Below are 14,187 nucleotides of genomic sequence, written 5' to 3' on the forward strand. Positions count from 1 at the left end.
GTTCACTAGCCATCCAATTTCAAAACCTTAGATCAAGCCGGAAAAAAAATTAATATATTTTTTGGATTCAAGTTTTTTCACTAAATCTAAAGGGCTATGGTGGTGGATTTCCAATTTAGTGGCCTATTTAAGATCAACTGAGTAAGATTTATATCTAACAAAGGAAAGTGTTCCTAAAATCTCTATTTCGTGAGAAACACACGAAAATCTCGAAGGAAGTATATTAAATTTTGAGAAAGACTTTCCTTACTAATATAGTAAGATTTTAAGTCTTGCTAAGGATGTATTTGCTTGGATGATTACCACATCAACAATCCGGCATAACAGCCCTCTAAATTTCATCGAAAAACTTAGATAAAAAACATTAATTCTTGTATGCTTGATCCAAGATTTTGAAAATGGACAGCTGCTGAACTCCCACTTAACTCTCAAACTTAAAATTAAATACAATGGTGAAATTAACACTTTTTGTTAAAAAAAAGAAATTCCAAGTTCATAGGATTATTTCCTCTACAACTTGAAGCATTGGATCATGTGTTTAGATGTCACAAGGTGAGCCCAATGACCCTCAGTAAGGGTAAAATCCTTACCAACTTAGTAAGGCTAGTCAGACTTACATTTTTTCGGCTTGACATAAGTTTTGAAATTGGACGGCTATTGAACTCCCATCGAACTCTCAATTTCAAAATTTAAATTTAAATTGTGAAAAGTAAATTTTTTAAGTTTTTATCATTAATTATATGTGGCATTGATCTTGTTTTTGAATGTTACAAGGTTTCTCAATGAAATTTAGTAATATTTAAAATCTTACTAAGTTAGCAAGCATAGATTTGTGTTGTACAAAGGGGAATAATGGCATGTAAGGGGATAATATATTTTTCATGTTTATAAGAACCCTTTTTTTGTCACATTTACAGATTTTGGTGCAATAAAATTTAACATTGCTGAGTTTTGTGATCAGAAATATAATGATTTTAATTGAAAATTTCAAAAAACCTTTAATCTGGGTAGATGTGATCAGTGGTCTACATTACTTTTTTTTTTTAAAGAAGTTCTACCAAATTAAGGATTACTTAGAGTAGGTTTGCGGGAGAAATATTTTCGAGTAGAGTGACATGTAACATTCATTTCTCTCATGGAGTTCTATTATGGTTAATCATTCATACATGGATGATGGTAAGATTAAATTGTGGTGTTTTAAGGATTCGGATTGTGGGATATCTAATTATACTTTGTTGAATGTTCAATTAGAAGCATTATCTTGTTTAGGGAAAAGATTATAGGAAGTAGATTTCTTGAGAAATATTTCTAAGTTTCTTCAAGTGTAATTTCCTCTATGGCCTTTAAAAGAAAGGATTAATCTGTTACATCGGTTCTGATCGATGTACATTGCTGTTAGTTAGACAAAGGACTTGGATTAAGTTGTGAATATGTTTTAAGTGTTCAGATTGTGTGATAGTTGATATTAGCCATTACAATTGTAGGTCTCCTAATTTAGCATTTCTAGTATAAATTGATTACAGTGTCAGCCCTTGCATGGTGTGAAATGAACACTCCCATTCTATATATCATGTATGGTTAGTGGTCGCACGACATGCTTCTCCATGAGGGCCCCCCCTACCATGAAGGCATTCCATCTGTACTTTTTAAACTCGAGGGCCCCCCCTACCATGAAGGCATTCCATCTGTACTTTTTAAACTCGAGGGACCCCCACTCAGGGCAACGCGTGAGTAACAGCAAGCAGTCCATGTAGTACTATATTGGGGTGTCAATTCAGTTTCACATACACCTAGAATTAGAACCTAAATAAAATATTGGGTCCAAAATCGACCCTACAAATACCTGATAGCCATCAGATAACCAATAAGATAGACAATTCTTTCCTAATGTAAAAGGACAGGTACTCGATAAGATAGGTCACAGGCCATTGGAACGTAGGTTATAGAAGAAGAAAAAAATGCACTATTAGGTCAAGGGCAAAGCGCCAATTGGGCATGTGTTGGTGTAACAGGCGTGTACATATAGTGTCTCCCAGCCCGAGCAAACTCCCTAAACCCATACAAATACATGGTACTTATACAACTGTGGACTAGCGTGAGACTCGGAAAGGGCAATGCTCTTGTAGGTCAAGGGTAAAGCAGCGCCAGGCATGGATCCGGGCATGGGCCACATGGCTGAGCACCACCCGACCTAGGCGCATGGTGCTAACCTAACCTGGGCTAGGCGCATCAAGCATTTTCAACAAAGTTAGTGGGCCATATATCGTTCTAATAGCAATTTTTCAAACTACTTAATTAGAGTCATGATGAACTTTGGAATTGCAAAAATTATGGACTCTTAGCCATATCTAAGAGGTCTTTCTGAACTTAAATTGATACTAGTTATCCTAGATATCTTTCCCTAATCCCTACTACAACTTATTTATGATGAGATACACTGACAATGATGATTCGAGGTATCTCATACATTGTTTTACATTACTTACTCTTTTATATCTACTATAAGTGAGCTATATACTAACTTTGTTAATTAAAAAGGCTTAAAATTAAAGAAATTGGCCCAAAAGTTTAGTTACAAACTTCTAACAAGAATTAGATGGCCGAAATCTTACTCCAGGCAAGTACCTAGAGACAAATTCTCTTGCTAGTGCCTGTAGATCGCCTTCGTCCATGGTTTGCTCAGTAGGACTACAACAACTTCCCATCTCCAATATTTGTGGCGGCGACTGCAGAGGCCCGAAATGTGGTGACACGTTAGAAGGAGACACAATGTTGGTAGAGGCATGGATGCTAGTTGATGCAGGAGATTGATTTGGAGGCATTGCTTGAGATGAGTACTCTAAGGTTGAGAGGTGTGCCTGAACAAATGCTAACTCTGCCTGCAAATTCACCACCTACATTTACAAAGTGCAACTTCTTTAGTAACTTAGTTGATAACCATCACCACAAGCTTAAGTTACAGTCCTAGCTCCTGATGATACTATCTCGAGGATAATTTTCAATCACTAGATTTTGTTTTTGCATGATCAAGATCTTGTATCATTTCTTTCGTCTATAGGAACCTGACCCATTTATATATATATATATTATATATATATATATATATATATATAATATATATATGAATTCATATATTGAGAGGTGTGCCTGAACAAATGCTAACTCTGCCTGCAAATTCACCACCTACATTTACAAAGTGCAACTTCTTTAGTAACTTAGTTGATAACCATCACCACAAGCTTAAGTTACAGTCCTAGCTCCTGATGATACTATCTCGAGGATAATTTTCAATCACTAGATTTTGTTTTTGCATGATCAAGATCTTGTATCATTTCTTTCGTCTATAGGAACCTGACCCATTTATATATATATATATATATATATATAATATATATATATATATATATATATATATATATATATATATATATATATATGAATTCATATTTTTATTATTATAAGGTAGATTGGTTGGTGCTCTATAAAAAATACATATTTATATGAATAATGCTGAAGTGACCTGAAGATTGGACCTCACATCACACACCCTGACATGAAAGTGTATAGGAGCCCTAAGATACAAGTGGAAAAGCATCTATGGTTCCTACCCACTTTTAGGTCAAGATGTGCAATATGAGATCCAATCTTGAGGTCACTCATATATATGAATAATGATGAATGCACATGGTTTTGGTACGTGGCTAATGTGGCAAGGATATAGAATCAAAATCTTTTTCCTTTGCATCCCGATGAAAAAGATCAATGGTTCTGTACCCTTGCCACATCAGTTGTGTACGCAAACCGCATGCACTCATCATATATATAAAGATAGCAAATATTTAATTATTAAAAAATAAACATTTTATAAAAAAAAATTATAAAACCGATCTATTCAAAATATCATGAGTTGAATACAACAAATCCAAAAAAGAGTCGGATCGGATCTAGGAAAGGATCTTGTCTAGTGATAATTTGAACGATTCGGGTCAATATTTCGATATTACATATGTAATTTATATATTTGCTTCCACACTATCTGGTAAAAAAATATTTGATTCAGTTGTCGATCCAAATCTTAAGTAATGGATCGTAATGAATTGGGTTTCGGGTCTGAACCAATCTATTGAAAATCCTATTGTTGGACTCGAGACAATCATAGACCTGATCAGGAATCGGGTCGGGTCTCATCATCGGTGCAAAACCCATTTTTGCACCATTGACACAATCACTATTTTTTTTAAGTTTGCTTGAACATTCAACTGATCTTAGAGTGTATAATACTGCAAGTAATGTAAATCATTTTCAATACACCTTGATGCACCGTATCTTGCACCCTTAAATTATAATCAATGTCCAAGTTCAAGGTTTTAGAATTTATATGATGAATTATTCTTTGGTCCAGCTCAGCTGGTCGAGAATTTGTCTAACCAACACTAGTTGTTTGCCATGTGTACATAAGCTTCCCTGTTTGGTTTTGTCTCAGCTTTTCAATGTAGAGAGCTGTTATTAGCACACCAATTTTTACTTATAACACGACAATTCATGAATAATAACTAATAACCGCATAATTTCATAGGGATTTGTGTATTGTAAGTAAAGTTCGACGTGTCAATAGCATTTCTCTTAATATAACGAACCCCACAAGATCATCATCAAGTCTGATGGGTAGTAATAACTATTAACTACAAAAAAAGATGATGAGGATCAAAATTCAACTTGATAAATATAAAATATAATCACAACCCTTCATTCGATTGACTTTATTTGCCTTCTGTTTGACCTATTTTCGTTCTTACTCACAAACAACGAGACAAATACTTAAAAGACCATCCAATCTAGTCAACACTTCCATGTGAAGATAATCTCGTACGTCAATTGTGGGTCCCAAACACTCCCAGACTTCAAATTTCTTCCTCGAAAACCAAAAATATTTGAATAATATTTCTTGAGGAAGTTTACTTACTAACTCCAACAAGCAAAAGACCTGTATGGGTGGGTTTTTGATCCACCACTTTATGGCGGCTGTTAATGAACTTTCGCCTAACCTTTATTTTCTCCCAAAAAAAAAAAAAGGACAAATGTTGGGTTCCTGTACTCCAGGATGTTGGTTGTAGTCCAACTCCCGGTTTTCTTTTCAAACCACGTGGCATGTTCTTCTTGACCCACTCTTAGAAAAAAAGAGTACACACCAAAACACTTCTTTGTTGTGTTGGAATTTCTAAGAAATTAATTGAAGACAATTAACAAGAATAATTTTTTTTTTAAATCAACCCTAATATGTGATTTTATGTGAAAAAACATAGATCAAAGGGGAAAAAAAAGAAGAAGCAGGAATCGAATAGGTAAAAATTATCAAGAAAGACAAGGAGAAGGGAAGTAAGTTATGGGAAACATTAGGAAAAATTCATAAAAAATATACATACCTGTTGTTGAAGAGAGAAGATGTGAGCAACACAACCATAAACAGGATCACCAATACGAGCCAAAGCTTCATAACAGATAGTAACAACAGCATCAAGACGCTTGTGAACTGGTATACGTAGGAGTAGCTTTGACACATTGCTTGCACCAAACACTTTGTGCACCGCAGCAAAGTGAGTTGCTCCTTGTTCTGAATCAAAATAAGGTGCAAATATGCAAGCTTTTACACACTTTCTTCTCAAGAACTTACACGCCCCACAAGGCCCACCACCACCATTACCATTACTGCTGTTGTTTCCACTCATCTCTACAAGTGTCTCTATATGTAGAGAGAGAGAGATAGAGAGAGAGAGGGAGGGAGGGGGGGTTATGTTCTAACTTTCTTGAGAATTTGAGAGGGGGAGAGAGATGGGTATTTATTTATGTTGGTGGTGGTGGGTTATAAGGGGAAGAGTAATTCTAGCCTTACTAACTTAGTAAGATTTCTAATCTTACTAAGGGTCGTTGACTTTATCATGTGGCATTAAAAAACATGATCGGATGACATGGGAATGTAGAGTAAAAACCATTATCAACTTTTTTTAAAACTTAAATTTAAAAGGATATTTTTTGCACCGTTGAATTTTAATTTTAAATTTAGGAGTTCATTTACCGTCTATTTTCAAAATCTTAGATCATCCAAAATAAAGTTATTTTCTTATCTATTTTGATTTTTATCTGAGTTATTTCATGAAATCTATAGATCTGGGTTCTTGGATTGCCAATTTTGTAATCCACTTGAGATCAATTATCCTTAGTAAGATTTGAAATCTTACTAAGTTAGTAAGGAAAGTATTTCTCGGATAGGAGTGCTTTTCAATGAATTTGATAAAGACTTTAAAGCCAAGGAACACGCTGCGTGAAGCAAACATATACATACGATACGATAGAGTGGGGGTGACAGTAGCAACTTCTAATAGCTGCAGATGTACCCACGTGCGACAACCCACGTGGGACAAACATCCTCAATTTTTTCTCTCGTCTTTTCTATCAATCTGATCAAGTCGTACAAGGAGATAGGACAGTGTCACAGTAGAAAAGCAAAGAAGCAACTACAACATGTATCTCTCTTTTGTTTTCTATTTGTTACCTCTACAGTGTTACACTGTTAACTATTTGTTTTACTCAAGTAAAAGTTTCATGATTTTTACACATAGTTAATGTGTCCTTTTTTTTACAAGAAATGGACCAATCAATGTTCTGTTTTCTTTGGTGGGACTACAACAAAAAAACAGCTTGATTGTGATTAATTACTATGATGAGTTAAGATCCCATAAAAAATATTATGGATTGGACACACGATCATCAAATCCCAAAACTTACCCTTAACCCTAACTTAATCAATATATAGGATGATCATTGAATTTCAAATCCCTTCCCTAACCTGATCTGATAACCATTAGATTATATATGATCCATGAAAACAATGTGTATAAGGGAATGAAAACATTCACGACTTCAATAGAAATCTTCACAAAAATGTATTTTTTATATTTATCTCAAAAAAATTATTTATAAAAAAGAGATTTTACGATTATTCTCTCATTTAAATTTCTCAATAGTCTCCTTTCTCTCGAGCGTGGTTTTGAACTTGAAAAGTCCAAATATTTATAATAATAAATCGTATTTTTCTATTTATAGATTTTCAACCCTAATCCATTAGAAATATTTATTGTGGTTTTCTTTTTCTATGTAATTTTTTTCGATCAGTTGCTATTGTGTAATTTTTCCCCAATATTTTCAAGTCATTTTGATTTTTCCCATTAAGTAGGTGAGATGAGAGGTATTCTTACAAGGTATTTGAAAAAAAAAATAAATGTATGACTAGTAATAATTTGCCTCGAAAATTTTCACTCGGTTGACATGGAAAATACACAGAATCGTAAATCTTTTTTCTTGTGTATCTCGAAGAAAATAATATATGATTTTGTACACTTATCACGTTGATCAAGTATAGTTCAAGTGAAAATATTTGAATTAGAATATTATGACTCTACATATATATTAAAGAAAGATTCGTGATAATTTGATTTACTGTTTTTACGTTCTTTTCATAAAATTGTAGATCCTTTGCTTTGGGATACACAAAGACAAAGACAAATCTTTATGATTTTATATGATTATATATAAAGGAATCATGCAAAAAGCATATAAAAAAAAAAAGTCAGATAAGGACTTGAAGAATAGGAGGCTCTTCTTAGGGATTCCCAACAAAATCGATTTACGGAAAACAAGTGTTTTTCTATCCTACTTTGTTTAAGGTTAAAAAATTCCTGCGCATATCAATTCTTGACGTGTATCACAGAATAAACCATCACCTCTCAGTGCCTCGGGATCAGTAGAGTTAAATATATAAAATACCCTCATCTTCACAAGATTTTACATGTACTGCCACCATAGATCAACATTAAACGCTGATGGCTGATTTCTTGATTTGATCGATGCGACCATACAAAATGGTGGGCCCTCGATCTCCATAGGGTTAATTCAGTCAAGAAGCCACACTACTGTCTACGCAAAAACACATCGCAACAGTAAGCACATGAAGTTGTTGTCTTTCCATGGCTCCCCATCTTGACACGTGTATACGGATTAAATCATTGATATGTGGGTCCCACTAGAGTAGCATACTCCCTTGCACGCATGCACAGAGGACACATACTTTGGGTTGGTTTCTCTTTTTCAGAGATTTTAATCTCTCTTTCTTTGCTTTAATTAAGTATTGGAAAATAAAATTGTTGGGAGGTGAGTAACGGCCGCGCCGTCCGGCTCTTGTCGGTTCGTGTGGAGAAGACGAATTAATCCAAAAAATAAACAATAAAAAGTGTATAATAATTAATAAAACTTTAAAAACTCCTAATTCTGGATCTAAAAGTCTAATGGTTAGCGTAGGAAATGGAAGCACAATATGAAAATCCTTCCAGCCTCACTTCATGCCACGTGTACCTCGAAATATGATATTTGACATCATCTTGACCCTCGACTCAAAAGTCTATTAGAAAAAAAAAAAAAAAAAAACTATTAGAGTTATGATAATCTAACACCCTCACGTGGCATACTCAAAATACTCTCCTGACGTGGGATGTGTCAGAATCATGGATTTTCTTTTATTGAGATACACAACTGTATAGATTTATGAAAATGTGAATTTATGTATCTCGAGAAATAAAATCTATGATTCTAGCACATGCCACATTAAGAGAGTATTTTCAGCATTCCACGTGGGGGAGTCAGATTATCATGACTCAAAAAAATATGATCAATAGAATATCCAACTCGACAATAAAAGTCAATGTGCAGAAGTGAGCCATAACAATGGACTAGACACGAAATTTGACTCGACTCATTATCGTGGGGATTACATTTTATGTCATAAATTCTCAACGTTGTCATGGTGATAATATGTCTCAATTTCTAGATTTGGCAAGAAAGCCCCTTTGACAATTTTTGAGTACCTTATCTGAAAATATAAATTAGAAGTTATTTTTTACTAAATATAGTCGAGACTTATGTCGTACATCTCAAATTCTAAAGACTAGGATGGAAGTAATTCATGCGTTAACCTTTTACTCTGACACAAAGCTTACATATATCTTATGTAGGTAGAATCAAAAGGACTCTGTCATGAAAAAGACAATGCCAAGCATATAACACGAAACAAAACAAGGAAATATAATTTAATTAGAATTACAATATTTGAATAAAAAATAAAAGCGATAGTAAGACTTTGATTATAAAATGACAATAATTGTGAAAAATATAAAACTACACTATTTCCCGACCCCCTAACCATACACACACGCAAAAAAAATCATGTTATCTTGTTAAACTATTTACTAATGTGATCATCCTACATTGAAGAAAAATCTAATCTAACAACATTAAATCAGAAAAGTGACGAGAAGTCGTGGAAAGACTACGAATTGCATCTCAAAAATCAATAATCATGAATTTTTCTATTTTGAATACGATCCAACTATCGTTCAAAACACATTGTAGAGACTTTAGGATCGACTCAAGAATTGCTCCTCTTATAGATTTCTTCGATGATGTGATGGTTCCTAGAATTGATTTGATTTAGTGTCTAATATTGCAGCTTATTTGTTTAAGTCACACCTCGTGCAAGTATGGATATTTGTGCAATCTGCAAAGCAGATCCTCGAAGTTGCACTATTTTCAAAATGTTATAAAAATGGATCTTGACTTTTTGACCAAGTGTAGAGTTTGAAAGTCAAAAGTATTCAAAGAATCATAAATGAGCTTTAACATTAATTACGATGAGGTACGTGTAATGCACGAATTCTTTATTAACCGATGTTTATTTTTAATAATAAAACTTCATTCATAAGGTTAAGCTGATAATTTAAAGTAATCGTGTTGGCCTTTTGTGCTTTATACATCGTTAGCTAGCAAATATAAAAGCATTTATTAACATATTTTACTTAAGAGATTAAATGATTTTATAAGGCCCGTACAATTATAAGACTTATTATTCTATTCTTTGGCTAATCTTAATATATAATATCTTATATTTGTGATTTTTATTTGTTGATAGTATCATATTGGCAGAAGGGAGATACCATGAGTCTAATTCTACGGTAAGTTGGGAGGTTTTCGGGTGGTTCACCTCGATCTAATTTTTTTTAATAATATATTTTTTTAAATTTTAATTTAATTTTATAATTAATTTATCTTTGAATTAATTTCATTTTTTTATTATTTATAATTTCTTCGTAAATTCGATTTTTATAAGGGATTTTTACCTTTTCGAAGAGAAAGAGCAATTGAATAATCACTCTGAATGTAGACAATTTTATTGAATCACTTAAAATAAAATAAAAAATCCTAGTCTTTTATTTGTTATTGTCTATTTTGATTGTCGTTCTTGTTTCTCGCACTGCTTTTTCTAAGTAATGTTCTACTAATCAAAAGATTTTTTTTTTACAAATTTAAGTTTAGGGTATTTTTGAAACTCAAAGAAAAAAAAATGATGTAAATATTTTAAGATTGATAGAGAGAATTGAATATATAACAAAACATAGCCTTGAAATTGTATATACAATGCCATTTAAGAGATCAATTTTCCTAATATTAATTATTGATCAAAAAATATTTTATCTTATAAAAGACTTTTCATTCTCTGTGTATGGGATTTTGTGTTTTTTCCAAATTGTTAATATATTTTTTATTTTTTTACCAATACCAAGATTTTTTCCAAAGTGTAGCCAATCAAAAAGAAGATATGTGGGCCTCACCCATAATAGGATGGTGATCCCTGATTAGCACATTGCAAAAATAAATAAATGGCAGACATTAATGTAATGAGAGCTATTATTGGCCCACCAACTTTTGATAATGCCACCCCAACTGTATGCAATTCTTTGGTGATTTACCTAGGAATTGGTGTGGTATTAGATAAAAGCTGGTGTGGCAATAACATATCTATAATGTAATAGCCTTATTTATGGGAAACTAGCAATCTTGGCCAATAGATTAAAAAATAATGATGCAATTCATCTGTTCAATGGTGTCATGATCCTTGATTTGGATTCCTTTTGTAAGTTAGTTACCTTACTCTAAATTTAGACTATAAAATCTCCTTAAGCCCATAGCAACTCAAGGGAGATATCCAAAATGACTATCCATAATGGATAACCATGTGTTTATGGATAACGATTTTAGATATTCACGGAGTATGCATTTCAACTATGCTATGTAAAATGATTTTTCATTAATATTTAATATGTTTTCAATTCAACACAAAATGGAATGAATAGTGCATTGAAGACCCTAAAAATTTTAAATGACTCTTTAAAAATAGTAGGCAGGGGATGAAGTCTTTTGGAGTCAACAAATGAAGACTCCAAATTATCTATGTTGATGGTTGAAAATTCCATTACCTAAAATAGAGAAAGAAATGATGAGTGCGTTGGAGACCCTTCAAATGATTTTGACTCTCCAGAAAGATAATTGAGAGGGGATGGCGATTGAGATGGAGTATGCGTTGGAGTCGCTCTTAAGCCGATCCATTAACAGGAGAAAAAAGTTCATCAACTTCATCATATTGTAGGTTTTTCCATACTTTATGCATTGAAACAATGTTTTAAAACTCAACAAGTGCATTGAGATGTCACTCATGCTCGAGTTTGATATGCAAGTATTTTGCACAAAATCATTTTGTACCAATCACTTAGAGAGCACAACACCACTCGAGCAGAGCTTTGTTGCTCTACTAAACACTCCACCTATTGTACTATAAGCATTTTGGAAAAGTTCACAAAGACTATATAATAATAATTAAGTGATTGTTCAAATAAATAAAAATACGCTTACTTTTCAGAAGTAGTGAATTCATCACTTGAGGTTACTAAACAATGAAATTATTGTTGATCTACAATGAAAAATGACATATTTAAAAAAAAAATATTTATAAATAACTTATCATTTTGGAGAACGAGACATTATACTTCACCTTGAAGGATAAAATCTTGAAACTATGAGTATGTTATTCATCGTAGTTAAAAACTACTTTACTAATTGTATTATTAAATTTTTATTCAAAAATTAAGGATATTTATTAAGAAAATCCTATATTAGTTTGTATTACATAATTTATTATTATTATTATTATTATTATTATGTATATTTAACATTGCATAGTCTCAAGACAATGGGGTTTTAGTGAAAAACATAGCGTTTTTGGCAAGTGATCGAGAATGAGGGCATGTAGGTCATTTTATGTAAATCTCTTAAAAAAAAGTAGTGTATCAAAAGGTGCTCATCAGTTTGAAAATATAGGGGGGTGGGGGTGGCTCAAACAAGGCCTATTTATAGACAGAGAACAAGATTGGGATCTCTGGGTTTAGATCATTTTGGATTTCAATGTATTGGGTTGTAGAGTTTTGGTTTATCCTCTAAACCTATAAGTTCAATTATTAATTTGGTAAAATTTTATTCCAATAAACTATTTGTATTTGTATCCCAAGAGTTTAGATCATCATAGAGAGTAATATTCCATGTGTTATTTACAACTTAATCCCTCCATCTAAAATATCCTTAAAAAACATTTAAAAAATGTAATATATTACAAGCTAACCCCATTTGACATTTAAAAACACTTTCTAATAATATTACGTTGAATCGATTAGAAATCCAAATAATTTTCTCATAATTCTTTTGAAAATACATTATCTGCACATATCTATACAGAATTTTGCAAAACTCTTTTAGCAAATGTCATCGGCCGACCAATATGGAAGAGATGAACAATGAAATGGATCTACGTAATAAGATAGATCTCTCATCGAAGATTTAGTCCATTAGGTACAATTTCAATTATACAAAATACCCATTATATTGCGCGAAGGTGTGGCACCATGGCTGATAAATCAAAGTGAATAACACATGAGCATAGTGTAACATTAAAGTTCTTAGGTCTAAGGATAACCAATAATGCATAAAAGAAGTAGAGTATACATTGTCCATGGGCAATCGTATTTAATCAAATATATTCTCCTTTTATTCTAATTAATTTATAATAATACATCTATATGCAATTGAAATGGATTGCTTCAATGATCAATAAAATAGCGTACTATCTTGCAAAATCTCTACATTTTCAAAATACTTAAACAGTATGTCTTATCTCATCTTTAACTTTGATCATCTATATAATAAAATACAATTGTAGGTTTGTATGAATAAACATCCCATCGAATTAGAATTTTTGTGAGACTCATTTTTTTGCCTTTACCTTCACCCCCTCCAATTTTAGGATGTTTTTTTTTTTATCATTTTAATCTATTTTATTATTTTTCATGACTCATCCCCCTTTAATCCTAAAGAGAATGTCTTTTACCCCCTCAAAATTTATTATATATTTTTTTTTATCCATTTAATTAATTTTATTATTTTTCATCATTTATCTCTTAACTTAATTTTTTTTACTAATATCCCTCTAATTTTTTTATTTTTAATTTTTACACTCTTAACCCTAAAGAGAATGCTTGTGTTGTAGGTAGGACAGACCTACGTTGGACCGAGAGAGGGCTATAACCCCCACTCAACTTTTGAGGTAGCATTCAAAGTTTCCACGTTCTTGACTCTTTTCTTTAATAAATGATGTATAAAATTACCTAAATGCCCAAACTAAAACTTGTGACGTAAAATGTCCATGATTTACAAATGGTCGTTTTCAACATTTTAGCAAATTGGATTGATAGTTTAGTTTTTCAACCCGATTCTATACACTCATAACTCATCACCTTTTTAAATATAATAAAAACAAAATTTACACCACTTTCGACCCCAAAGAAAGAAAATGGATTCAGATCCTATTCAATAGGAAAATGATTTTCCCAACTTAATCATGTGTCCCCCTAAAATAATTTCCCCACCTTAGGATTATTTCTATTTTAACCTTCCAAATAGAACAACAAGATAAAATTTGAACTCAATAGAAGGTATAAAAATTCAACAAAAATTGTGTCAATATAATGAAAACATCAAAATCAAATTAAAAATTATAATATAAATTCTAAATTCAAACAAAACAATGAGAAACTTAAAAATATATTTGTATCCCTTAACAAAAGTTAATCAATCCCACCAAAAATTTAAAATTAAGCTCCATTTACTCAAAATTTAGACTTTTCCACTATTGGTTGAAATCATTCTCTTTGTCCCATCACATATATTTAGGTTTCTCTCATATATTTCTATGATAGG

The 14,187-nt window shown here is 32.1% G+C and overlaps 1 protein-coding gene across 1 annotated transcript; it reads right to left on the bottom strand.

The window, feature by feature from the left end:
• Positions 1-2,274: 2,274 nt before the first annotated feature.
• On the bottom strand, positions 2,275-5,789 carry LOC147389533 (LOB domain-containing protein 19-like). Its single transcript, XM_086418823.1, has 2 exons — positions 5,424-5,789; positions 2,275-2,894 (listed from the first exon to the last, which is right to left on the bottom strand). Exons 1-2 carry the CDS (start codon positions 5,724-5,726, stop codon positions 2,583-2,585), a joined length of 615 nt encoding a protein of 204 aa, XP_086274949.1. The 5' UTR covers positions 5,727-5,789; the 3' UTR covers positions 2,275-2,582.
• Between the last annotated feature and the right edge of the window lie 8,398 nt (positions 5,790-14,187).

Source organism: Akebia trifoliata, chromosome 12, assembly GCF_017979445.1.
Source record: "Akebia trifoliata isolate Shusen 1 chromosome 12, ASM1797944v1, whole genome shotgun sequence".
In the NCBI taxonomy this organism is placed as follows: Eukaryota; Viridiplantae; Streptophyta; class Magnoliopsida; order Ranunculales; family Lardizabalaceae; genus Akebia; species Akebia trifoliata.